General features: G+C 42.5%; 1 protein-coding gene across 12 annotated transcripts in view; it reads right to left on the bottom strand.

The window, feature by feature from the left end:
• The window catches only part of TENM4 (teneurin transmembrane protein 4), a 763,612-nt gene that overhangs the window by 205,943 nt on the left and 530,823 nt on the right, over window positions 1-26,846 (bottom strand). For 10 of the 12 annotated variants that reach the window (XM_065595842.1, XM_065595866.1, XM_065595862.1 and 7 more), the window contains one exon: window positions 122-292. The exons of the other annotated variants lie outside the window; for them this stretch is intronic. In XM_065595842.1, coding sequence (XP_065451914.1) covers window positions 122-292 — 171 coding nt within the window. The remainder of the gene's footprint in view (window positions 1-121; window positions 293-26,846) is intronic. 12 annotated transcript variants of the gene reach the window in all.

The following is a 26,846-nucleotide window of genomic DNA, read 5'->3' as shown; positions in this document are numbered from 1 at the left end:
AAAGCACCAGACTATGGTGCTGCAGGAAAGGCAGTATGGGGGTGATGGAGCATGAGACTGGATGGCTGGAGTTTAGAGGCAGACACAGAGGACTCACAACATGGAAACACACCAACCATACCTTCACTGGATCCTTTGCCTTTCCTGTCAGGTAACTCTAACCCTGTGCCCCCCGAGGGATATAAGGAGACGTCCGTTGGCACTGGCCAACTGCTGGCTGTGTCTTCCGTGATCTCATACATCTGCCCTTCCATCGGCTGCAGGTGCCAGTTTAGGCCAAACAGGTGCATGGCTGTAGTGAGCAATGAGAAAAGTCATCTTTTTCTGCTGGGGAGAGCTTCATAATGGCAGGGGCACTTAGTAGACTCTCACCCTACTGCTTTATACTAATCACTGCTAAAAAGAAAAGCATGGGATTTATGTTATTTGACAGCCCACACTGGTTCTGCAATACCATCAAGAATATGACAATTTCTTTGGCCTGGTTCCCCTCTCACACTAGTTTCACACTAATCTAGCACTGTTTACTTCAATGGAATTGCTCCTGATTTATGCCGGTGTGAGAAGATAATTGGACCCCAGGTCTCAGAATACACCTGAAGTTGGGATGAAAATTCAGTGAGCATTTTTAGGGATAACACTTAAGAAGAAGTCAATGTTATATGCACCAATAAATCCAGAGAAACGGAGCCTTTGCTGTGCATTGTTGTATTCACAAGCTATTGTCCAGGCTCTTAATCATTTTTTTATCCAGTCCTTATACAGGGAAAGACAGTGGGAATTTTGCCTGAGTAAGGACTGAGTACGTGGTTTAGAGGTCTGCCACATATAATTCATTCTGTTATTGTTATGGTCTTAGTTGTATGTGGATTGAGTGCAAATTCATGTGACCAAGCTCTCGCTGGTACAATTCCAGCTTTCTGCTAATCATCCTGGGGGTTTAAAAGTGAGTAACACCAATTGGATTTGCATGAGTCCACGACACAGCTTGTTGTAGGTTTCTGGGATTGCACAAGGCCATCCAGTGTATGAATCTGTTCCATGAAATTACAGAAAGGCGAGTAAAGTTAAGGAACATGACAGAACACTTAAAAAGCAAACACGGGTATGGAGAGAGGCATGCTTATGCAATTAAGACGCGCCCCCTGTAAACATTAAGGAAAACAATGTGGCTTCCTGTATCATTCCTTTCTTCCCCAACATAAACATTTCACATTTAATCACCATCCAATTTACCTTCAGGCACTCAACGGCGAAATGATCCGATATTCAATGCACTTGTAATGACATTTTCCTATTAAGGGAGCAACTCCTATTTCACAAAATAGTTTCTCCAAGAAACTGTTCAGTGATATTAACATCAGAGCTATTTAACATAAACAAAAAGGACGAGAACAGCACATTTTCACGGCCTATAGATGTCATCTTATTTATAAAAATATGTCCAAGTTTGTCAAACATCCCAATGATGAGTGCTGGGTTTAGTAAAGTCTTTACATCGGAAAGGATCCATTTCAAGTGGCTTGAAAAGGCATCTGAACAATTCTTTTAAAATAAGTAGTTTGGACATACATGGCAAAATTAGCACTTGCTTCTATTTCATAATCAATTAGGACATGAACTAGCATGAACAGGAGTGTCGTACACTAACAGGTAATGGAAGATAACTAAGCTGATTGAAATTAGAATTCCCACTTTACCATGTAAACAGGGACTGGATTTGTTATCAAAACCCTAATTAATCTATTAAAAAAGAAAAACTCACATAAACTCCCTATCAGAAAGGAGAGATGCTCAGGGATGTGTTCAAAACCAGGACATTTTTATGCAGGCACACATGCAACTTTACTAGCAACAGGAAAGCTGCAGATATAGCTGTCGATTCAAACAGGAAACTTAGCACAGACTGGCATGTAGTTTTGATTTGAAGGGGGCACCTGGGTTTCTCCAGAAATGCTACACGAAGGTACAATAAAAAAAATCAAGCAGCCCAAGTATGGATGACAAGAACTTTCAAAGAGCCTTAGATATCCATCTGCTTATCCATTATGTATTTATGTACTTCCATGGCCCTCATCATCATAGTATCTGAGCACCTCATAATCATTAGTGGATTTTATCCTCACAACATTGCATGAGGTAGGAAAGTATTATCCTCATTTCATAGATGAGGAACTGAGGCACAGTGTAGATGAAGTGATTTGCCCAAGTTCACACAGGTCATCTGCAGCTGAGTTGGGAACTGAACACAGATCTAAGTACAAGTCTAGTGCTCTCTCCAGTAGACCATCCTTCCTGCCTTATACCATGCATATTGCCACAGTATTTGAATGCCTACTAGTTAAGATACACTTAAGGGTCATTATTTCCTTCTCTCTCGCTGTCCCCCAGTAGGAATTTATTTATTGTGGATAATAATTGTGAGAAAGCTAAAATGAAGAAGCGAGCATTGTTTTGGGCGCATTGAAAAGATTATTTTCAAGAAAAGAACCAGAAAACCTTGTTCTACAAATGTGAGCGACTGACTGGAAGCCAGGAACTGCTGAGGTTTCCTTGCACACTAATTTTTTCTGTGTCCCTGGGCATGTCAGCAGGTTATTTAATGTCCGATAGACGCACAAACTTTAAGGAGAGAAGGGACCATCATGATCATCTAGTCTGACCTCCTGCACATTGCAGGCCACAGAACTTTACCTACCCACTCCTGTAACAGACCTGCTAACCTCTGGCTGAGTTACTGAGGTCCTCAAATCATGGTTTAAAGACTTCAAGTTACAGAGAGTCATGTGCATAACCCTCTGTGGAATACAATAGGGAGCCTCACTCGAAGAAGAATCCACCATTTACACTAGTTTAAACTTGCAAGTGACCCCATGCTGAAGAGGAAGATGAAACCCCCCCAGAGAATGGATCATTTGATGATTACCTGTTCTGTTCATTCCCTCTGGGGCACCTGGCATTGGCTACTGTCGGAAGACAGGATACTGGGCTAGATGGACCTTTGGTCTGAGCCAGTATGGCTGTTCTTATTTCTTATGTCTCTGCCAATCTGATCGGGGGAAAATTCCTTCCCGACCCCAAATACTGCGATCCGTTAGACCCTGAGCAAGTGGGCAAGACCCATGTGCCTGACACCTGGGAAAGAATTCTCTAGTTTCCCCATCTATGAAAGAGGGCTATTCATGTTTATCTGCCTCACATAGATGTTACGAAGCTTAGTTCATGCATGTTCGTAAAGTAGGTCCTTGGCTGGAAAGTCTGTTAGAAATGAAGAGTTGTTATAGAGGCTTTCATTAAAAAGTCAGCTTTTGCCATTAGTTAACACAGATTTCCCCTCAAATAAAATAGGAAATATCTGTGGTAGCTGTTGGCTCGTGCTGATCCCTGCACCTCACAGATGACGTGTGAGGATTATATACGGATGTTTTAAGTGCTAATGAAATAAAAATGTGTTAATTAACAACTAATTATTATTATCATAGCCTTTTGAGTACTAGGGTAGAGTAAGAGTGCCTGAGTAAGCACAACAGATTGGCAGTGGGCCATTCAGCTTGTCCTGGGGCTTTCTAATACAATACTATTGAGTGCAGTATAAATATCTGGACAGGACAGATATACAGACCCATGAGATGGGTAGATATAACGCAATTTCTGCATAAAACAGGCACCAACCATAAGACTCTACTTGAAACCAAAACAGAAAATCTGTGTTTGCTTTGGAAAGGCTCCGATTCGAGTCCTTTCTCATGAAACCATAATATCTCACCACGTGATTATGCGATTATTATTACTATTTTACAAATACCAAAACTTTATGATGTTGGAAGAAGATTCCACCTCTCATCTGCTCTCCCATAAAGGCCACCTTCTTGCTGAAATGTCAAGTAATAACAGCAATGGATGTTTTAGGTCTGTAAATCTCAGTGGGATATTTATAATTGTTGATGCACACTGTTGTTTAAATGTTTTGAGAGCAGCACAAAGAAAGGAAATTTAATCTTGTTGTTCACTAAATTGATGCAAAGGTCTTCTGAATAAAAAAGGGTAAAGAATGGGGTCTTGGAACCCTGGACAACAGACACAATCACACGCTTTGAAATGTTAATGGTTCCTACAAGCAAAGTGAAGCCGTAAAAGATGCTGAGACTCCTGATGTTCTTAGTCTCCAGGTCAATCTGAACCCATGGTTGACATTTTCTCTGGCTTTTTTCTGCTCAGCAAGATGCGAGATGTGGCTCTCACAGTGAACGTTCCATCATGACAATTTCCTTCTCCCCCCAAATGGGATGTTCAATATATGCTCTAATACTGAAGGCTCCTGGGTATTAAAAGAGCACAGTGCAATTAGCAGTCATTAAAATGTACCATTCAGTGCACTAGCATGTAGCTTCCACCACCTAAGGAAGCCATGTGGCATGTGCTTTTGAGAAGCTTTGGTTACATTTTGCATAGTTAAAAAAACTCTTCTGTTTTTTCTTGGAATTGAAATACTAGTGGACCAAATCAACCCCAATGCCATAGATCAAGACACACCAGCGAGGCAGATGGCCCACTATGCTTGAGTTTTAAAATCAAATCCTCTACTTTTAAATGAAATAAGTGCTGGTGAAAGTTGCCTGGATGCTGAAATCCTCTGAACAGGTAACAGCACACAGACAGTGGCAGGGCAAGCTTCTTTATCACCACATCCGCTGCAAGCCTCAACCCTATGATTTAGTTGGGGATTGGTCCTGCTTTCAGCAGGTGGTTGGACTAGATGACCTCCTGAGGTCCCTTCCAACCCTGATATTCTATGATTCTATTCTATGTTCTGAAGGGGTGCCTTTAGGTGGCAAAGAGTTCAATCTCCATGGCCCTTTCAAGCCTTCGCTACTCAGCTGACTATGCCAGGAAGAGTGTCAATTAATGCCAAAATACAGCGGTGATGTGTCTGTGGGCTTGTAGGCACTAACATCACACTCGTTTAAGAGAGGCCAGTAGCATGACTCTTCAGATGGGGTCCTTTTATTTCTCATAGTTGAAAAATGCTACCTTTAAAATGAAACACAATGTTGGTGGAACTGAAGATGCTGGCTCATAATTTTTATGTTAAGCAATAGCATCCCTTTTCTGCATGGCATTATTCCTATTACATTGCTCTTCTTTATGGCTGTGAGCTTCATTGTCTGTTGTTGTAACGCCCAAGGTAGTGGTAAAGTTTGCTTTTAAGAGGCACGGTCTTATGGATATGTTTCCATTACAGCCATTGTCTTATGACACAGCAAAACAAAGCAGTCAAAAAATCATGCTCAGCAGAGTAGAGAAAAGAAAACCTGGAATAACATTTAAGATAAAAAAAGACAAAGAAGGATAGTAATTCACATGGTCAACAAAATGGACATCTCTTGGGACAGGTTGATGGAGTGAGCGAGTTAGCAGAAAGAGGCAGATGATTGTGATAGATTACAGGGAGAAGAAAAGACAAGACATGTTTAGTGAAGCGTAAGAGACCCCCAGAAACCACAGAAGTCAGCAGAACACTGAAAAACACATTGCTGCCCTTTATTAGATTGTTGACTTGCCCAAACTGGCAAAGTAAGTGTAATAAATAACCAAACCAATCAATTATGATGTTTGAAATTAAGGCCCAATTGAAAGGCTATGGCTGAAGACACCAGCTGCTTTCCATTGTGTTTAAAGGGGGACTTGCAAAGTGCATTTACACGGTACGCTCACAATCTCATGCTACTTCTTGCACTGTTCTCTGAGGGTCAGACTCAGGGCCATGCCTCCCTGTTTCCTTGCTCAGAGAAAACTCCCAACAAGGCAAGGAATGCATAAAAAATTACAACTGTTTCAGGATTTGGCCCTGAATGATTAAAAAAGCATTTATCAGAATATACAGAGGATCAATGGGAACAATGAATAAATACTAATAATGATAATAGCAGGAGGAACAATGGCCTGGATTTTCAAAGGAGGGTAAGAGTGTTAGGCACCGAATTCCCACTGAAATCCAATGGGACTTGGATGCCTAATTCCCATAGCCCCCTTGAAAACACCAGCCAAATGCTCTGCATTTATATTCTGCCTTATATCTCAGAAGGTAAATACACTTTACCTGAGCCAAATATATAGGAATGCTAGAGTAGTTTAGGCTGGTGGGAGAGTGACACTATATGTGAAAGAAAGCATAGATTCAAAATCTTAAATGAATCCAACTGTACCATCGAATCTCCATGGATAGAAATTCCATGCTTGAATAATAAGAGTAAAGCAGTAGGAATATGCTACCGACCACCTGATCAGAATGGTGACAATGTGAAATGCTCAGAGAGATTAGAGAGGCTGTTAAAACAGAAAACCCAATAACAATGGAGATTTCAACTATCCCCATATTAACTGGGTACAAGTCACCTCAGGACGGGATGCAAAGATAAAATTTTGGGACACCACAAATGACTACTTCTTGGAACAGCTAGTTGTGGAACCCACAAAAGGAGAGCCAATTCTTGGTTCAGTCTTAAGTGGAGCACAGGATCTGGGCAAAGAGTCATATATATATATATACACACACACACACACACCTGGAAAGGACCCTGAAAGGTCATTGAATCCAGCCCCCTACCTTCACCAGGTCCAAGTACTGATTTTTGCCCGAGATCCCTGAGTAGCCCCCTCAAGGATTGAACTCACAACCCTGGGTTTAGCAGGCCAATGCTCAAACCACTGAGCTATCCCTCCCCTCAGTGAAAGTAGAATGTAGCTGAACTGCTTCATAATAGCAACCATAATATAATTAAATTTAACATCCTTGTAGGTGGGGAAATACCAAAGAAACCAACCACAGTAGCATTTAACTTCAAAAAGAGGAAATACAGAAAAACGAGGAAGCTAGTTAAACGAAAATTAAAAGGAACAGTCACAAGAGTGACATGCCTGCAAGCCGCAAGGAAATTGTTTAAAAACACCATAACAGAGGCTCAAACTAAATGTACACCCCCAAAAAACAAAACAGTAAGTAAAACAAAACCATGGGTAAAGTTCAGAGTGAAAGAAGCGGTTAGGGACAAAAAGGCATCCTTTAAAAGTTAGAAATAAAATCCTACTGAGGAAAACAGAAAAGAGCATAAACTCTGGCATGTCAAGCGTAAAAGTATAGTTAAGCAGGCCCAAAATGAATTTAAAGAGCCACTAGCAAAAGACAATAAAAACTAGCAGCAAAAAAAAAAAAAAGTACATTAGAAGCAGATAGCCTACCAATCAGTGGGGCAACGGGACAATCAAGGTGCACTCAAGTAAAGAGCACTCAAGGAAGAGAAGGCTTCTGCAAGAAGTTAAATTAAATCTTTGCATCAGTCTTCATGGCTGAGGATGTGAGGGAGATTCCCACATCTGAGCTATTCTTTTTAGGTGACAAATTTGAGGAACTGTCTCAGATTCTGGTGTCAATAGAAGACATTTTGGAACAAATTGATAAATTAAACAGTAATAAGTCACCAGGACCAGATAGTATTTACCCAAGAGCTCTGAAGGAACTCAAACATGAAATTGCAGAACTACTAACCTTGACATGTAACCGATCGCTTAAATCAGACTGTGTACCAGATGACTGGAGGATAGCTAATATAATGCCATTTTTAAAAAAAGGCTCCAGAGGTGATCCTGGCTATTACAGGCCAGTAAGCCTAACTGCAGTACCAGGCAAATTGGTTGAAACTATAGTAAAGAAAGGAATTATCAGATACATAGATGAACATTATTTGTTTGGGAAAAGTCAACACGGCTTCTTTAAAATAAAATTATGCCACACCAAACTATTAGAATTTTTTGAGGGAGTCAACAAACATGTGGACAAGGGTGATCCAGTGGTTATAGTGTATTTGGACTTTCAGAAAGCCTTTGACAAAGGCTCTTAAGCAAAATATGCAGTGTTGTAGCCATGTCAGTCCTCGAGGTGAGTGAGGTAATATCTGAATTGAGAAAGAGCTCTGTGTAGCTCGAAAGTTTTTCTCTCTCACAAACAGAAGTTGATCGAATAAAAGATATTACCTCACCCACCTTGTCTCCCTTGAGCAAAGCAGGCAGTCAGAGAATAAGGATGAGTAACTGTTTAAAAGAGAGGAAACAAAGGGTAGGAATAAATTATCAGTTTTCACACTGGAGAGATATAAGTAGTGGGGTCCCCCAGGGATCTGTACTGAGACCAGTGCTGTTCAACACATTCATAAATGATTGGGGAAGTGGAATAAACAGTGAAGTGGCAAACTTTTCAGATGATACTAAATTACTCAAGATAGTTAAGTCCAAAGCTGACCGCGAAGAGTTACAAAGGGATTTCACAAAACTGGGTGACTGGGCAACAAAAATGGCAGATGAAATTCAATGTTGATAAATGCAAAGCAATGCACATTGGAAAACATAATCCCCACTATACATACAAAATGAAGAGATCTAAATTAGCTGTTACCACTCAGGAAAGAGATCTTGAAGTCATCTTGGACAGTTCTCTGAAACATCTGCTCAATGTGCAGAAGCAGTCAAAAAAGCTAATATATGTTAGAAACCATTAGGAAAGGGATAGATAATAAACAGAAAATATCATAATGCCACTATATAAATCCATGGATATGATAGAGGTCTATAAAATCAAGAATGGTGTGAAGAAAGTAAATAAGGAAGTGCTATTTACCCCTTCTCACCAAAACACAAGGACCAGGGATCACCCAATTAAATGAATACGCAAGAGGTTTAAAAGAAATACAAGGAAGTACTACTTCACACAATGCACAGTCAACCTGTGGAACTCATTGCCAGGGGATGTTGTGAAGGCCAAAAGTATAACTGGGTACAAAAAAGAACTAGATAAGTTCATGGAGGATAGGTCAATCAGTGGCTATTCGCCAAGATAGTCAGGGTGTTCTGAAACCTCTGACTGCCAGAAGCTAGAAGTGGATGACAGGGGATGAATCACCTGATAATTGCCCTGTTCCGTTCATTTCCTCTGAAGCATCTGGCACTGGCCATTGTCAAAAGACAGGATACTGGGCTAGATGGACCTTTGGTCTGGTTCAGTATGGCCGCTCTTATGTTCTTATGTTAAACAGGGAAATAGAGAGAGCGCACATGCAAGCTTTGGTAAAACCAAGCTTTCCATCACAATGTCTCCTTTTTCTTCTACGTTGGAAAACTAACAGCAAAGGCTTTGGAAGTGCCTCCACTGGGCCCACTCAGCACAGCAATTCCTTCGGCTTCTATGGAACACTTCTTGGGCTTAATAATAGCTCAGCCAAAGCACATGAGAAAGGAGCACTTTTCGAATGCTAGGACTCTCTTCCCCCAGGAGCAGCCCATGGGGAGGGAGTAGAGAAGAACAGGAAGAAAAGGAACAGGGAGTTAGGACAAAAACAATGAATAAAGAGGAAACAGAATGAAGAAACAAAGAGCCAGAGAGGGACTGAGGGAATATATATGTATATATATAGAGAGAGAGACAGCAAAAAAGGATGAGACCATTAAGAGACGGAACATGTTAGAAAAGAGTAAGGGACGGAATGAGCAAGAGAAGTGATGGACAACAGCCAGGAAAAAATGTGGGGCTCAAACATGGAGTGGGAAGGCTTTTAGAACAATCCCTGTATCCATCCTTCTTTCTCCTTCTGTCTTCCATTTCTCTCTCTCTTTTTCTCCGGAAGTGAACTGGATGTAGCCTCTTCTAATGTACTCCTTAGACTGTCTGGCCTTTGGGCCAAAACATCACGCTGGCCCTTCGTAGTAACTACACCTTTCAAGTGAGAACTGGTATTTTTTTTAAAAGTTCAAATACTTTGGATTCCACCAGTAAATTACTCAGGGCTAATTTTGACTCAAGTAAATCTACTGCTTTCACTCCTATCTCTGGGATAAACTTGACTGTAATTATCTGAATAACTGTCTCTCTCTACACTGAAATTATATGATTTTTGAAGAAGTGGAAGAATTGACTGCTGCAGAATTAATCATACTTTTCTGCCATTCAATGTTGTTATGAAAAGGAGTCTTTCAGAGTGAAATAATCACCCAGTTTGTCAATCTTTCAATAAGTCATGGAAAAGGCCCATAAGATTAAGGGGAATAAAAGCAGCAAAACAGACATTAAAGGAAGCAAGCAAACAAACACACCTCTCCTCAGTGCTTGTTGACACTTTACGCAGGGGAAACGATACTTTGCCTGGAGGGGTGTGCTGGCAACATGCCAGAAGTTCAAGAGCCGAGTGACTCTCATGGCACTGTCAATAGGGAGTAAGGGTGGCAACTGCAAGACTAGGCTCCATATAAAATGCAGCACATCATGGCTCCTCACATGGTTAATATAAAGATAAGCGCATGGTGAGGTCAATTCCCAGGAGGTAATGCCTCCATGTTTTGTTCTATCCTGAACTGAAGAGAATACAGCACAGCACAGGGGTTGACTCCATTGGTGCTCCGGGGATGAAGCACCCACGGAAACAAATAGTGGGTGCTCAACATCCACCGGCAGCTCTGAGGATCAGCTCCTCAATCTTCCTCCCAGCACCTCCTGCCCGTCACGATCGGCTGTCCAGCGGTATGCAGGAGTTGCTGGGGGAAGGAGGGGAGGAGTGAGGGCAGGGCATGCTTGGGGGAGGGAGCGGAATGGGACAGGGGCGGAGCAGGGGCAGGAAGAGGTGGGGTGGGACTTGGGGGAAAGGGAGGAGTGGGGGTGGGGTCTGGGGTGGATCGGGTGTCGACTCATAAAGACGGTGCCTATGCAACACAAGTAACTGTCACCACAGAGGGCTACACCTCTATATTAATTACGAGAGAAGGGATAGGATCTGGGGTATGAGGCTCCACCTTGGTTGAAGCTGCCCTGCATTCCTATCATGATAGAGCACTGCCTGTTGGAACCTGTTCTTTGTATGAACCATTCACCCAAATTAAAAATGTGAGCAGCTATTGGGCAGGGATAACCTTAACTTATGCAGGACCAGAAGCAAGAGTTGGGGCTCCAAGCTACCATTTCAACAAGAAATCAGAGCAGAATTTTTGGATCTTCTCTGGAAACATCACCAGATGTTGTTTCCACAAACCACAACCCACGCCCCCAAGAGGTCACTTGCACTGATTGTGCCCAAGGAATGTACCTACCACACTCGTCACACTTCGACCACTTCTGACTTAACATTTTTATCTAAACAAGATGTGTCTTTCCTGTGTGTTGCAGCTACACTAGAGACTTCCAAGGTGCAAGTAAATGGCCTGCAAATAGTAACAGTTCCTTCTTAGCAGAATATTTTATATTTTCATTTAGTTGTCAATTGCTCTTAAAAGCAACAACGGAGCTTCCAGATGAAGCACCCTTTGAAAGCTTCAAGGAAGTGACTAGAAAGAAATACTATGAAATGAAGTGGTTAAACTCAATGTTTGTTCAACGTAAAGAGTCAGCACTTCCTATTCAAGGTCTCCCTAATTACCCTGGGGATCAAAGAATTTCAAGTGATTGCTTGTTCATTCAAAGTGCTAATAGATGATCACTGCCCCCACCAGGTTTATAGTGGCACACTCACAGGCTTGTCATTTCCTGCACGGAGGGACAAGATGCATTTTAAATGCTTAGCATATTTATATTCATTTCCTTAGGAGGCTATTTTCAAGTGTCAACCTATGAAAAAAAATAAACGATTTATATGTAAAGGTGTCCTGGCTTATGTATAATCTATAATTTCCTCCCCACACTTGCGGCAATGAGAAAGCAGAAGAGGAAGTCGAAAGATGAACCTCAGCAACGTTTTGCTGCTGTAGGCAGCTTACTGCACTTGTGCAGCTTATTCCAGTCCCACAGATGCTAGCAAATTTGGTGTTATACATGCTCAGGTCTTCCTCAGTAAAATAACATTTTTCCTTCCAGATTCCCTTTATGACAGAGGCCATATTAATATATATATTACTGAGATTTCTTCACGATCAAAGTCAATTATAATATGGTCCCCACCGTACCTCTAAATGGTGTTTTAATTTGTGTATAGAATATTAGCAATAGAAATTTCCCATTGGAGTATTCACTTCAATTAGAGAAATGAGCACAGACAGGGGGCTTCCCACCCTGCTTTGCAACTACTAAAATTCTGGGTTAGCCTGTTATGCACGATATAATTTTACATATACCATTTCATTAGGCACCTATAATTGCTGAACCCTAATTGAAGGACTGTAATTCACCAAGTTAAATCAGCTACAGTTCAGCACTTGTTATTTATTATTTGTACTGTGGTAGCATCTATGAGCCCCAATCACGGTTGTGATAGATGCGGTACAATCACAGAACAAAAAGCTGGTCCCTCTGATCCAGCAAAGGACTTTAAGCACATATTTAATTTTAACAACGTCAGTAGTTCCACTGACTTCCAACAGAACTACTCTTGTGCTTAACTGAATCAGGATGACATGCGCAGTAACTCACATATTGAGCCTTAAAACCCAGTCCTTACCGCCATAGAATCACAGAATATCAGGGTTGGAATAGATCTCAGGAGGTTATCTAGTCCAATCCCCTGTTCAAAGCAAGACCAACTGCAACCCAGCCAAGACTTTGTCAAGCCGGGCCTTAAAAACCTCTAAGGATGGAGATTCCACCACCTCCCTAGGTAACCCATTCCAGTGCTTCACCACCCTCCTAGTGAAAGAGTTTTTCCTAATATCCAACCTAGACCTCCCCCACTTCAACTTGAGACCATTACTTTTTGTTCAGTCATCAGCCACCAGTGAGAACAGCTGAGCTCCATCCTCTTTGGAACCCCCCTTCAGGTAGTTGAAGGCTGCTAACAAATCCCCCCTCATTCTTCTCTTCTGCAGACTGGACGCAGTACTCCAGATGTGGCCTCACCACTGTCAAATACAGGGGAATAATCACTTCCCTCGATCTGCTGGCAATGCTCCTACTAATGCAGCCCAATATGCCATTAGCCTTCTTGGCAACAAGGGCACACGGTTGACTCATATCCAGCTTCTCGTCCACTGAAATCCCCAGGTCCTTTTCTGCAGAACTGCCGCTTAGCCAGTCGGTCCCCAGCCCGTAGCAGTGCATGGGATTCTTCTGTCCTATGTGTAGGACTCTGCACTTGTCCTTGTTGAACCTCATCAGATTTCTTTTGGCCCAATCCTTCAATTTGTCTAGGTCACTCTGGACCCTATCCTTACCCTCCAGCATATCTACCTCTCTCCCCAGCTTAGTGTCATCCGCGAACTTGCTGAGGGTGCAATCCATCCCATCATCCAGATCATTAATGAAGATGTTGAACAAAACTGGCCCCAGGACAACCCCTGGGGCACTCCGCTTGATACCGGCTGCCAACTAGACACTGAGCTGTTGATCACTACCCAGGGAGCCCAACGATCTAGCCAGCTTTCTATCCACCTTATAGTCCATTCATCCAATCCATACTTCTTTAACTTGCTGGCAAGAATACTGTGGGAGACTGTATCAAAAACTTTGCTAAAGTCAAGATATATCATGTCCATTGCTTTCCCCATATCCACATCATAGAAGGCAGTCAGGTTGGTCAGGCATGACTTCCCTTGTTGAATCCATGTTGAATGTTCCTGATCACCTTTCTCTTCTCCAAGTGCTTCAAAATGGATTCCTTGAGGACCTGCTTCATGATTTTTCCAGGGACTGAGATGAGGCTGACCGGTCTGTAGTTCCCTGGATTCTCCTTCTTCTCTTTTTTAAAGATTGGCACTATATTTGCCTTTTTCCAATCGCCCGGGACCTTCCCTGATCGCCATGAGTTTTCAAAGATAATGGCCAATGGCTCTGCAATCAGCCAAATCCCTCTGCAATCAGCCAAATCCCTCAGCACCCTCAGATGCATTAGATCCGGACCCATGGAGTTGTGCATGTCCAGCTTTTCTAAATAGTCCTTAACCTGTTATTTCACCACTGAGGGCTGCTCACCTCCTCCCCATACTGTGCTACTCAGTGCAGCAGTCTAGGAGCTGACCTTGTCTGTGAAGACTGAAGCAAAAAAAAGCATAGAGTACTTCAGCTTTTTCCATATCATCTGTCACTAGGTTGCCTCCCCCATTCAGTAAGGGTGCCACACTTTCCCTGACCACCTTCTTGTTGCTAACATACTTGTAGAAACCCTTCTTGTTACCATTCACATCCCTTGCTAGCTGCAACTCCAACCGTGCTTTGGCCTTTCTGCTTACACCCCTGCATGCTCGAGCAATATTTTTATACTCCTCCCTAGTTATCTGTCCAAGGCCTTGGCTACACTTACCCGCTAGTTCGACGGCTGGAAATCGAACCTCTGGGTTCGACTTATCGCGTCTAGTCTGGACGCGATAAGTCGAACCCGGAAGTGCTCGCCGTCGACTGCGGTACTCCAGCTCGGCGAGAGGAGTACCGCGGAGTCGACGGGGGAGCCTGCCTGCCGAGTGTGGACCAAGGTAAGTTCGAACTAAGGTACTTCGACTTCAGCTACGTTATTCACGTAGCTGAAGTTGCGTACCTTAGTTCGAATTAGGGGGGTAGTGTAGACCAAGCCCAAGTTTCTACTTCTTGTAAGCTTCCTTTTTGTGTTTAAGCTCACTGAAGATTTCCCTGTTAAGCCAAGCTGGTCGCCTGCCATATTTGCTATTCTTTCTGCATATTCGGATGGTTTGTTCCTGCGCCCTCAATAAGGCTTCTTTAAAATACATCCAGCTCTCCTGGACTCCTTCCCCCCTCATATTAACCTCACAGGGGATCCTGCCCATCAGTTCCCTAAGGGAGTAAAAGTCTGCTTCTCTGAAGTCCAGGGTCTGTATTCTGCTGCTCTCCTTTCTTCCTTGTGTCAGGATCTTGAACTCGACCATCTCATGGTCACTGCTACCCAGGTTGCCACCCACTTCTACTTCCCCTACTAATTCTTCCCTGTTTGTGGGCAGCAGGTCCAGAGGACCTGCCCCTATTTGGTTCCTCCACCACTTGCATGAGGAAGTTGTCCCCAACATTCTCCAGAAACTTCCTGGATTGTCTGTGCACTGCTGTATTGCTCTCCCAGCAGATGTCAGAGTGATTGAAGTCCCCCATGAGAACCAGAGCCTGTGATCTGGAAACGTCTGTTAGTTGTCCGAAGAAAGCCTCGTCTACCTCATCCTCCTGGTCTGGTGGTCTATAGCAGATGCCCTTCACGACGTCACCCTTTTTGCTCTCACCTCTAAACTTAACCCAAAGACTCTCAACAGGCTTTTCTCCAGTTTCATACTGGAGCTCTGAGCAATCATACCACTCTCTTACATACAGTGGAACTCCTCCACCTTTTCCCCCGCGCCTGTCCTTTCTTAACAGTTTATACCCATCCATGACAGTGGTCCAGTCATGTGAGTTACCCCACCAAGTCTCTGTTATTCCAATTACATCATAGTTCCTTAACTGTGCCAGGACTTCCAGTTCTCCCTGCTTGTTTCTCAGGCTTCTTGCGTTCGTGTACAGGCACCTAATATAAGTAGCTGATTGCCCTACTTTCTCAGTATGAATAAGGAGGCTTTCCCTTTTGCACCCTCTTCCTTGTGTTTCCTCCAGGTATCCCACTTCCTCACTTACCTCTGGCCTTATCATTAAGCATATGGAAGTGAAGGTTTCATTATGTAGATGTTTTAAGGGGGCACTTCACTGTTTTAAGGAGACTTAGGAGATGAAGGTGCACTTTATTTTACTTTCTTATCTCTCTCCAAAGAAACTTGAAAAAAAACACAAGCTATTAATGGTGAAAGTTAATTTGGGCAGAAAACCCCACTTTCTCTGTACAAAAGCCTGGCAAATTGATACAAATGTACTATCTGGGAAAGCTGATTAAATGGATGACACAGCACAATTAATGATACTGGAATTTCTCCACCTCCCTAGAGACCCTGGGCAAAATCCAGCACAGGACTCAAGGGAGCTATAGATCTTAAGTGAATGGTACAGATCAGTGCTAAAAGCTCTCTCAATAACAAAATTTAACACACCTGCCAATCTGTTAATTCCAGCCTCAGGTCTAATCCAGCAGACAGAAAAAGGCAAAAACCGGTCAAATGCAACCCACAGCATTCTATAATGAGGCCCACAGCCACCTTTTTAGTTAATTACATCCCAAAAACAATGTTAAGAGAATGCAAAGGTTGCAAAGTCATGAACGTAAAAGGTAGAAAATGTCAGAATTAAAGTTGCCTGTGCAACTTTAATTTGGCTCCCTTGTGCATATGCATCAAGATAACTGTCTTTAATGACATGATCACATATTATTTTTCCCACAAGAATCCTGATAGGAGGAGTAATTGCAAGGAAAGCCTGCTCAGCCCCTGCATCTCCAAGTTGGAGAATACTCAGGCACTCTGTGGAGATGCCGGATGTGCAGTCCATTCTTAAATGGAGCATGTTTAGTTGCTTTGTGGCAATGGCACAGTCTGATCAGCATCAGGAGCTGTGAGGGGATGGAGCATGGTCAGTGCTGGTGGAATCTTCCAAGATTTTAGCTACCAGACTCAAACAAGTCTCTACTGAACATGTGTGACCAGAGATTTTTCAGAGGCTTATTATTTTGCCAAATTTGGGCCAATTTTCAGAGAGATGGCAAAAGGCTCATTGCTACCTGTACCGCTTACAAGCAGGTGTGACTTATGGACATCTAGGGTATGTCTACATTGCAGCTGGAAGTAAGCCTCCCAGCCTAAACAGAGAGACTCATGGTAGTTCAAGCCAACCTAGCATAGTAAAAACAGCACCGTGGACATTGCAGCTCTGGTGGAGACTGGGGCTAGCCACCCGAGCTCAGATACAGGGGGTCGGGTGAGCTTGAGAGCCTTAGCTGCTGCCTGAACTGCCCTGTCCACACTGCTATTTTTAACACACTAGCCACAGCCAAGCTACTGTGAGCCTCTCTACCCAGGCATAGAGCCTCACTCACAGGTATAGTGTTGACATACCGATATAGACCTGATTCTCCACTGCCGTGAACATTATGCCATCTACACCTGTGACGGGTGGGTGTAAAATGGTAGCAAATCAGAATGACTGCGTTTCACACAGCTGAATGACTATCCATGCTTAGATAATTGTGTTTGAGGCCATCTGGGCTACCCTTTTGGTCCCATCTACTCTGCAAAATAACTGTGTCAGAGGAACCAGTTACAATGGGGTTGTCCTGGGATGCAGTCCATGCCAGCCTTTTCCACACTAGCCTCGTTTCCCCAAAATTTGCTGTGGTTACTAATACTGGTTCAGCTCCCTGAGTGTTAGCAGTGGAATGAGCACTAGATAAATAAAGTGTCAATTCAATTTTTTACGCTGGTAATCTAACACTGCTTAGGTGTTTTACTTGGCAGTAAAATGTCAGGAGCCACATAAAGCCTTTTCTACACCACCACGCTAGGTGTATTTCTCTAATATTTCCCACCTTTGCTAACAATGGTTCTGCTCCTCCTTGTGGTAGAACCAGTGTAAGCAATAGCGGGAAATTTTTGAGAAATAACCTTAATATGGGCAAGGGCATTATTCCCCCTGGTACTCTTTAAAAAAATAAAAATACAGTGTCCCTTTTCATTGGATATTGAAACCATCCATGCTACAACTGTATGAGGTGGACAATGCACCATGCTCCAGCTATATTATGTACTACCATGTTTGAAACAGGTTTCCATGCACTGCTCCCACCGTCTCTTTAAATTGGGGTGTAGTTAGCATGTTTCTGATCGCAATGTGGATGGGCTTTAGTACAGGGCACGACGAAGTCAAGCAAAGAGGTATGTCAGAAAGGTTGGTAATTGGGGGAGGGGCTGTTAATTTTTAACTTGAAGATCATGGGCCATTCCCAAAACAAATCAATTCTGCTACCTAATCATTCAGGGTCAGATTCTGCCATCCTTACGTTACCTCATGCCTTACTGCATACATTTTTCAATAAAGTGTAACACACTTTGTTAGTTACCGCAGGTCACCCCACCCTGGGTCCATACATTAGTTCTGGTCAACTCTCATGCCCCTGTTCAGGAGCTACCCCCTACCCTCTTCCTGGAGCTGGGGCTATGGTTCAAATGATCACTCTCTCAGAACAGGAATCCCCTATTCTCCTCCTACTTCAAACCGTCACTTTGTCTCTCCTTAAGGCACGAAACACAGCCCTCCTCATGGAGCTAGTAACTCAGACCTTTATTCCTAGGCCAGGAGTCCCCACCTCTCCTCCTTGGAGATAGGCTGTAATTTTACCAGCTGTAGAGCCTCAGCCTGCTTCTCTTTTCGGTGGCTCTTTTCCTCTAATTAGTCCTCATGCTCAGAGGGTTCAGCAGGCAGTCTTCTCCTGCTACCAAGGAGGAGGTAGCATATATGCTGGTTCTTTAAAGCTCATCTCAACAGGTTGGGTGAGATGGGAGCATTGCCCTGCCCCCTCTGCAAGGCTCCTGGCCTCACACACTGAAAGATCAGTGATGGGATCTCCTCCCCAAAACCACTTATTTGGGGGATCGCTTCCTCTCTTTACCAGTATCTTCTAGGTCCTGGTATATACATCAGGCCTTCCAAAATTTTAAAGGGCCATGCCACTTGCTAGGGGTGGGCTGACCTCTAGGCACCATACTACCCATCACAAAGCCCAATAGAAATTTATACCAAACCCTGCACATAAGGTTCTGAAGATATTTTGTAATTTATAGTAGAAAAGGAAGGCGGGGGGTGGGGGGTGGGGGAATAATCACTGAACTCTAATTCAGGAGTATTTTTCAGTGTCACCGACATCCTTATCTGAGCCTATTATTATGACTAGTTACCCCCACACCAACGTATAGTGTTTAAAAACAGTGAAAGAAAATCCATTATGGGAAATGTTTCTCTCTCTCTTCTTAACTGTAATTAAATTACGTTATTCCCCAGTAATTAGTATGAAATAAAAACAGAGACTTGAAGAGAACTCCTTTCAGGAGATATTAAGACCTGTAAAATTGATTCCTCTTCAGCGTTCATGTGCAAAGGTCAGTCTGAGCTGTGCAATGAAGAGTCCGCCGGCACGTCTACGTCACTGTCATAAATGCTGTGCCAGCACTCGCCATGTCAAATGTGTATTTTTCGGAGGGGGGGGGGGAGATGGTAATATAACTATAAAAACTCACTACAAGTAAACTTTAGTGACCAAATCTGAGAGTCCATTTCCTTTCTTTTAATACAAGAAGAGGAAATTACATTCAGGTAACCCCTTTTATTAAACAATCCTGAACCCAGGGGTGGATTAAGCATGCAAGGGGCTGACTTTCATGTTGTGACACTGACATGTGGTTTCATAGACTTTTAAAGCCTAAAAGGACCATGATGATCATCTAGTAAATGGCCTGCACATTGCAGGCCACAGAACCTCACCCACCCGCTCCTGTAGTACAGCCATAACCTCTGGTTGAGTTTCACAACGCCACCGTGCAAATACCAAGCTCAGTGGGATCTTTATGGATGTGTAGCCCAGCTTTTGATCAGCCAGAGACTTGACTGTTTTGAGCTATTTCTAAACAGAAGCCATTCTCTCTAAGTCTGTGCACAGAATTTCTTACTGCCTGTATAACAGGGGTGGGCGGTGGGGGGAGGGATGGCATTTTCACATATTCACGTTATGTATGTATATATTTTCTAATCTGATCATTAGCAATGGGTCTCTCTGCTATAGCTAAGAATTAGCAAGGGCCCATTGCATTCACAAAAATAATTGCTTGCACACACACATACTCATTAAGCAAAAACAAGTCATTTCACAAGGCTCTAGCTATTGCTGATATTGGGACAAATTGTGTTCTCTGTTATACTGGTGAAAACTGCACTATGCATTGTTTTTCATGCTCTAAGTGTGATGGGAGCCTCATAATGATGTCATGTGTCATAATAATAAAAAGCTACAGAGGCTAAGCATGGGGCCATATAATAAATAAATAAATAAACAGACAGATTGATCAGCAGTCTAAATGCTTGAGACAGAGGTAGTATGTTAATTAATCAGGAGGTAGCTGAAAGTAGGGTTAATTTTAAAATGGCTGATGTGTCGTGTATGAGGAACTAGACCAGCACCTTGCAGTCCCAATACTGGGGAATGTCAAAGGTGACTTAGTGCCATTTTTTCCCCCAAGACCCCAAGCGCATCTGACCAGGCTGGAGGATCTGGACCATATTCTTATTATACTAAAACTGTAAAGTGTTTCTCCTTCACATAAACCTGGTATTGACCTGATTAGGTTCAATATGAGCAAGCAGAGGATAGTCCCTAACAGTATCATATATATTTGGTGTTTCAAAAGGACTAATTTCCCAAAGCTGAGGAAAATTATGAGCAAAATTGATTGGGAGGATAAATTTAGACCCAAAAATATGCATGAAAATTGAGAGTTCTTTAAGAAGAGTTTATTAAATGGTCAAAAAGCCATAATTCCCCAATCAAGAAACAAGAGAACTTTGGCTAAAAAGCCCATCCTGGCTCAGTGGCAAAGTGAACGCAGAAATTAGAAATAAAAAAAATGAAAAAAGGGGGAAATAGTTACCAATCAACATAAATCAGAAGTTATGACAAGCAGAAAATTGATAAGGGAAGCTAAAGATAGCAGAGGAAAAATCCATGGCTGGCTGGGCTAAGGTCAATAAGGAGGTTTTTTAGTATACTAGGAACAAAATAAATACTAGTAATAGAACAGACCCACTATTAGATGAAGAAGGTAAAATTGTTAATAATTATTTAGAAAAGGCAGAAGTATTCCATAAATATTTCTGTTCTGTATTTGAAAACAAGCAGGATGATGCACTCATATCACATGAGGATGACGAAGTATTTTTCAGTCTATTAATAACTAAATAGGATGTTACACAAGTTCTACTGGGCACAGACCTTTTTAAATCAGCAGGACCAGATATATTTGGTGGTGACTCGATTACAGTGTAAAAGTACCTTCATGAGGAGAAAACACTGGGTGCTGAAGCGCTCTTTAATCTAGCTGAGAAAGGCATACCAAGAACCAATGGCTAGAAGCTAAAGCCAGACAAATTTAAATTAGAAATTCAGCACACATTTTTAACGACGAGAGTGTTTAACCACTGAACCAAGATACCGGGAAGTGATGGATTCTCCATCTCTTGATGACTTCAAATCAAGGCTGGATGTCTTCCTGGGAGATATGCTTTAGTCAAACACAACTTATTGGACTCAATACGGGGGTAACTGGGTGAAATTATATGGACTGTGATATACAGGAGATCAGACTAGTTTATGTAATGATCCCTTGTGACCTTAAATTCTGTGAAAAGCCCATTGTAGCTGGATCCATTGAAGAAGAAGGGAGTCTTTCCACTGATTTCAGTAAGCACTGGATCAGGCTCAATGAGATGAGATTAATCAGCATTCTTCCCAGTGTACTTCTGAAGGACTGTTGACTGTTTCTGCAAGTAGGAATTCAATGACCTGGTTTCAGAACTTGCTGCCCTTGCATATTACAACTCCATTTTCATTGTTTGTTTTATAAAATGTATTGCTTTTTAGCATCTGGTAAGCAGTTCAACATGCTCGCATGAAGAGCCCCACAAAAATGTGACTACATGAGCACTATCAGTTTCCAGTGCAATGATTTTGCAAAACCCAGCTGGGAACGTATGTGGCTTTCATGAACATGGAAAAAGCCAAGATTTTATCCTTGTAAAACTCTGGAATCTGAGCTATAAAATGAGCATGCATTATAATTATGAAAGTTCAAAGTGCTTTTTAGGTTTTATACTTGGAACCATTTGGCTTCTTGGACAACACTACCATTGTTAGATTCATTTAAAAAGATTTCTATATTTGTTGTTTTGAGCTGCTGCTAAAACAGAAGATCATTTCTATTTCTTTTTAAGCCATATTTTCTGACAAAGAGAGATTTCGTCTTTCAACAGTTTACATACAACCATATAGTTCCTTGACCCAACGCTGTTAATGTCAAGTTACAGATATTGGTTAGGGCTGAAATTAAGGGAACCATCTATACCCGTGTGACTACAGTTAGTTCCCCAACACCCATTTGAATGAACTGATCTCCACAAGAGTAGCTAAAAGTCGGATCTTGTATCTTTAACACCTTTATTTTAAAGCTGCCATTAAAGCGTCTCCGCTTCCTGTTTCTTGGGCTATAAAGCTAACTGTGGCAGCTGTCCAAAGACAAAATGCTAAGCCAACCCCTCCACACAAAAACAAAAAGGGCTCCTCACTCTCTTATAACAAGAAAGACTCTTTCTGGATGTGGAAAGCAAGAAACAATTTCAATTATAATTATTTCACAATGTGACTAAAGCAGCAGCAGAGGAAGAAAAAGCGCGAAGGGAAGGACTGACAATGACTTGCCCTGACAAATGTTTGTCCTTCGCTTGCTTCTTCTCCCTAATGATTGCGGCCTTGCTTACAAGTACAGTCCTAAAGTGCAGCCTCCTCTGCTCTCGCAGAGATAGTGAGGCACTGCTCTGCACTTTAGAGAGACTTATGTTTTTTATATAACTTTAGGGGAAAGTTGGTAAAGTGACTTCAACGTTAAAGTGATTCACCCTAGAACTGCCCGATGAAAACTTCCATTGCCAGATCCCTGCAGGCAGCATGCTCTTGCTCAGTGCTACTCAACATGTATCTTGTACACGTTACACACAGCAGCTGCCCTAAGCGTTGTTCCTTAATAAGAGCAGAGTATAAAGGAGGCTCGCCCACAGGAAGAAAGAGCTCAGGGTTTCCCCACCTTCCTTACTGTAGGACAAAAAAAACAGAAGGGGTTCCTCTGAATTGTCTCAATCAAGCATTTTTCAAGCGTCAGTCAATAGCTCCATTTTGATGGCATCTTTCCATTTAGTTAGAGTTCTTTTCATGCCTCCGGTTCCCAGAGGTAATTCACATGGGCAAAATGTGGAGCTCAGGGGTGAGATTATCACCAAGATCACTTAACACCAGACTGAAGGGTCAGCATCCAGTTGATATATTATGCTTTCAGTCGGATCACTTTCCAGAATCACAACAGTTTTTGTTTGTAAACTTTCCTAAGGCCCCATCCAGATCCTGCTGCAATCTATGGGGGCTTTCCCATTGATTTTAATGGGACCAGACAGCATGGTTAGGATACTCTGGACTGATTTCAATCTCAGCTGCACCAGTTTTAATGTAAATGAAGTTGATCTTGTTTAATAATGATGTATGTCAGAGAAGAATCAGGCCATCGTTCTCATGCTGATAATACAGGAGTCTATGAATTACAATACTTTTAAAAATACATTTGTAGTTTGTCTTTGGGAGGTGCTCAGATGCTATGGTGATGGGCACTTGTATGAAAAACTGGAAAGACAGAAAGGAATACATTTCATTTAGCCTGTAAGCTCTTTGATGCATTGACTGTCATTTATTATATGTCTGTACAACGTTGCGCACAGTGGGACCCAACCTGATTGTGCTCTTTAGGCATTATAAGTAGGCTTGGCAGAATTCAATGTTTTTTATAACTTCAACAGATAATATTGTTGTGTATTTATAATCATTTTTAGATTTAAAATTTCACAATCGTGCAAAACTATGGATGTTAAGCATTTTTAACCATTATTTTTAACTATTTAAATTTTCACATTTGCAGGAAATTGGGGGGAGGGGTGGGAGAAGGGCCCGACAACTATTTAATGACAGTAGACGCTGAGATTCAAAAGTTAAAGCTTTCTAAACTGGTAAAACAAAATCATCAACATCACACGTCAAAATACACAGAGTAAGTATCCTTAAATCAACAAATCCGACCTGTTTTTACTATTAATTTGCTAATCCATTTATAAAAAGCTTAATTCCAAAGTTTAAATCATTGGATTCTGATTCTAAGAAGTTTTCAAGCAGCATTTTTCTCACTTGGTTTATCTGTAGATTTCTAATATTTTTTCAATGTGTGTGTGTACAGTAAAGTCAACATTTACTGTAATTTACCAATAAAAATCGAATCTAGGTCTAAATATAGGTGTTATATCGTAACAACAGTTGTGGATGAAGAATAATAATACTTGCTCTTTTATTGCACCTTTCACCACTGGGTCTCAGTGTTTTGCACAAAGTAATTAATTAAGTCTCACACTACCCATGAAATAATTGCAGGACACAAATGTTAATTGAATTGTGATGCCAAGTCCCTTGCTCTAAAAAACAGATCACAATGTATAAAGGCTTTGCCAGAAAGGATCCTTTGGTGTGTTGTTTGTGTCTTTCTTAGCTGAGATTAGATGGAAATAAGGAATGGAAAGGGTCCTCTAAATTAAAAGGAGAAGACAAACAAAACCCTTAATCCTGGATTAGAAAAGAAAAGTGAAAAAAGAAAAGGAAATTTATTGGTAGGGCAAAATATTGGGCTATATTTTAGGGTGAGTGAAAGAAAGCCTTAATATCTCAGTATAAATATAGGCTAAATAAATACAGCACAAGCTGAAGAATGAAGCATTAGTGACTTTCCTATTGATCTCAGGTGGTGCCCAGACACCATGGTAATTGCTGTATCAGAAATGCATAGCCAGATAGCTAGAAATTTCGGAAAGTTGAGCTGAACTAGGGTTAGTATACAGCGTCAAAGGATCACAGATAAACTGAGCTCAAGTTAGCTTTTGGGGACAATCTTTAAACAACAAAAAGAAAGCTGCTTTATAAACACATCACAGTGCTGGAACCGTTTTACAGTTGAAGCCTTTTGCCGGTCGTGAGCAATGCAGCTCTAAGTGAAACAGTGGCTGTAAGGAGTTTAAATAAATGGAGAGCTGAAATAGCAGAGAGCGATCTGACTCCAATCAAATGAGTGGCTGTTTTGGCTCTGTAATACATTTTCCATCCGTATCTTTAATTTGAATCAAATGCACATCTCTTTTGGTGTTTGTGAAATGCAACCGCATCACATGCTTAAAATGCAGGAAAATAGCAAGTGCTTTACTACATCAAATTATACATCCATCTGGCCTGGTAACTGGATCAGGAAGATACTTCTTCTGTTTCAGATGAAAGCAACTACTCTTCATCCCTAATTCACTTAGAAACCAATACTGTTCCTAGTATCTAGCCAAGCAGCTGGTGGACATGAAAGAGCTGGATAATCTAACAAGTCTTTTCCATTTCTAATGCCTATGATCTCTATGGGGACATAATTTTTTCTCCCAAGATGTGGAGTGATAGCAAAGCTTCTCCACAGAGCTGTCCTAGCAGCCCTTGTTCCTACCACATATTAGGGTTGCCAACCCTCCCAGATTGGCCGGGAGTCTACCAGAATTGGCCTCGATCTCCTGGGGGCTATTGAAAGCAATCTGGGAGATTTTAATAGGCTGCTAAAAGTCCGGTGGGTGGCGCAGCAGGGCTAAGGCAGGCTCTCTACCTGCCCTGGCTCCGGGCAGCTCCCGGAAGCAGACAGCATGTCTGGCTCCTAGGTGCAGAGGTGGCAAGGAGGTCTCCACGCACTGCTCCCACCTCGAGCGCTGACTCTGCTGCTCCCATTAGCCAGGAACCCCTTAGCCCCAGCCTGGAGCCCCTTCCTGCAACCCCGACCCTCTCATCCCCAGCCCCACCCCCGAGCCAGCACCCCCCAAATGGAGCCCTCATCCTCTTCCACACCCCAACCCTGTGCCCCAGCCCTGAGCTCCCTCCTGCACCCCAAACCACTCATCCCCAGCCACACCCCAGAGCCCACATCTCCAGCCGGAGCCCTCAGATCCTCACACACCCCAACCCCCTGCCCCAGCCCGGAACGACCTCCCACACCCTGAACCCCTCATGTCTGGCCCCATCCTGGAGCCCACACCCCAGCTGGAACCCTCACCCTCTCCCACACCCTAATCCCCTGCCCTAGCTCGCTGAAAGTGGGTGAGGGTGGAGAGAGCGAACAACAGAGGGAGTGGGGATGGAGTGAGCAGAGGCGGGGCCTTGGAAGAGGGGCGGGCAGGGGCATGCGGGATCCTCAAATTCTATTCAGTTACTGCACAGTGGAACCAGACTCGCTCCAGTGCAAGCAACGCCCTCCACACCTGCAGAAAAGGAGGCAGGATTTGGAGTTTGCCACTTGTGCCTTTTTGTACATGGGAGAAAAAATTCCTTCCTGACTCCCCCAACCAGCTACACAGTTTAATACTCTGGAGCACAGGATTTGTTCATCCTTGTTACTGCCGTACCTTGTATAATTGAAAATAGTACAAACAGTCCCCAAATGAACAATTTCTGTTAAAATTACAGCCACAACATGTGTTTCCATGACCTCCAGGAACAGCAAATTTGCAGATTAGTTACAGGCTGCCTAAAGTCGTCTTTCCTTTCAGTGGCTCTGATTTCACTGCCCTTGCAGTTTTTAGGTTGCAGCCTTGACCTAATACAGTTTTCTCTTTGGCGTATGCACCTTACAAGACCAGCCTGTGAAGTGTCTTCAGGATTTGGATATAAGGCTCTCCCTTTGCATTAGCTGTCAGTGCATGCAGTGCTCTGCTATTGGTGTGCATTGTTGCAATTGACTTAGTGTAGTCTCAATGAATATTTGAAAAGATAGCAGAAAGTGAATTTAAAGCTGGTTAATTCCAATGAAAAATAGCCTCTGATGCTTAATAGGCTTTTTTCTATTTTGTTTGCTATTATCTCTCAAGACCAGTGATTCAATCCTGCAAAAGCTTCAGCTAGAGCACAATGTTTACACATGCTGCCAGTCATTAAGTTTATATGGACTCTTGCTTCTTTCCCAATTGCTTCTTTCTTTCTTGCTTCTCCCCCCCCCCACCCACAGATCTTTGAAATGAAAGTACAGCAAGATAAATAAGCCACAGACTATTAAAGAGCACAAACTCTTTGGTAAAATGGAAATATACCTGCTAGTCTATGGCTTTTCAG

This window comes from Chrysemys picta, chromosome 1 (assembly GCF_011386835.1).
Source record: "Chrysemys picta bellii isolate R12L10 chromosome 1, ASM1138683v2, whole genome shotgun sequence".
Taxonomy (NCBI): Eukaryota; Metazoa; Chordata; order Testudines; family Emydidae; genus Chrysemys; species Chrysemys picta.
The sequence above is the reverse complement of the archived record's forward strand: the minus strand, read 5'-3'. Positions and strand labels throughout refer to the sequence as shown.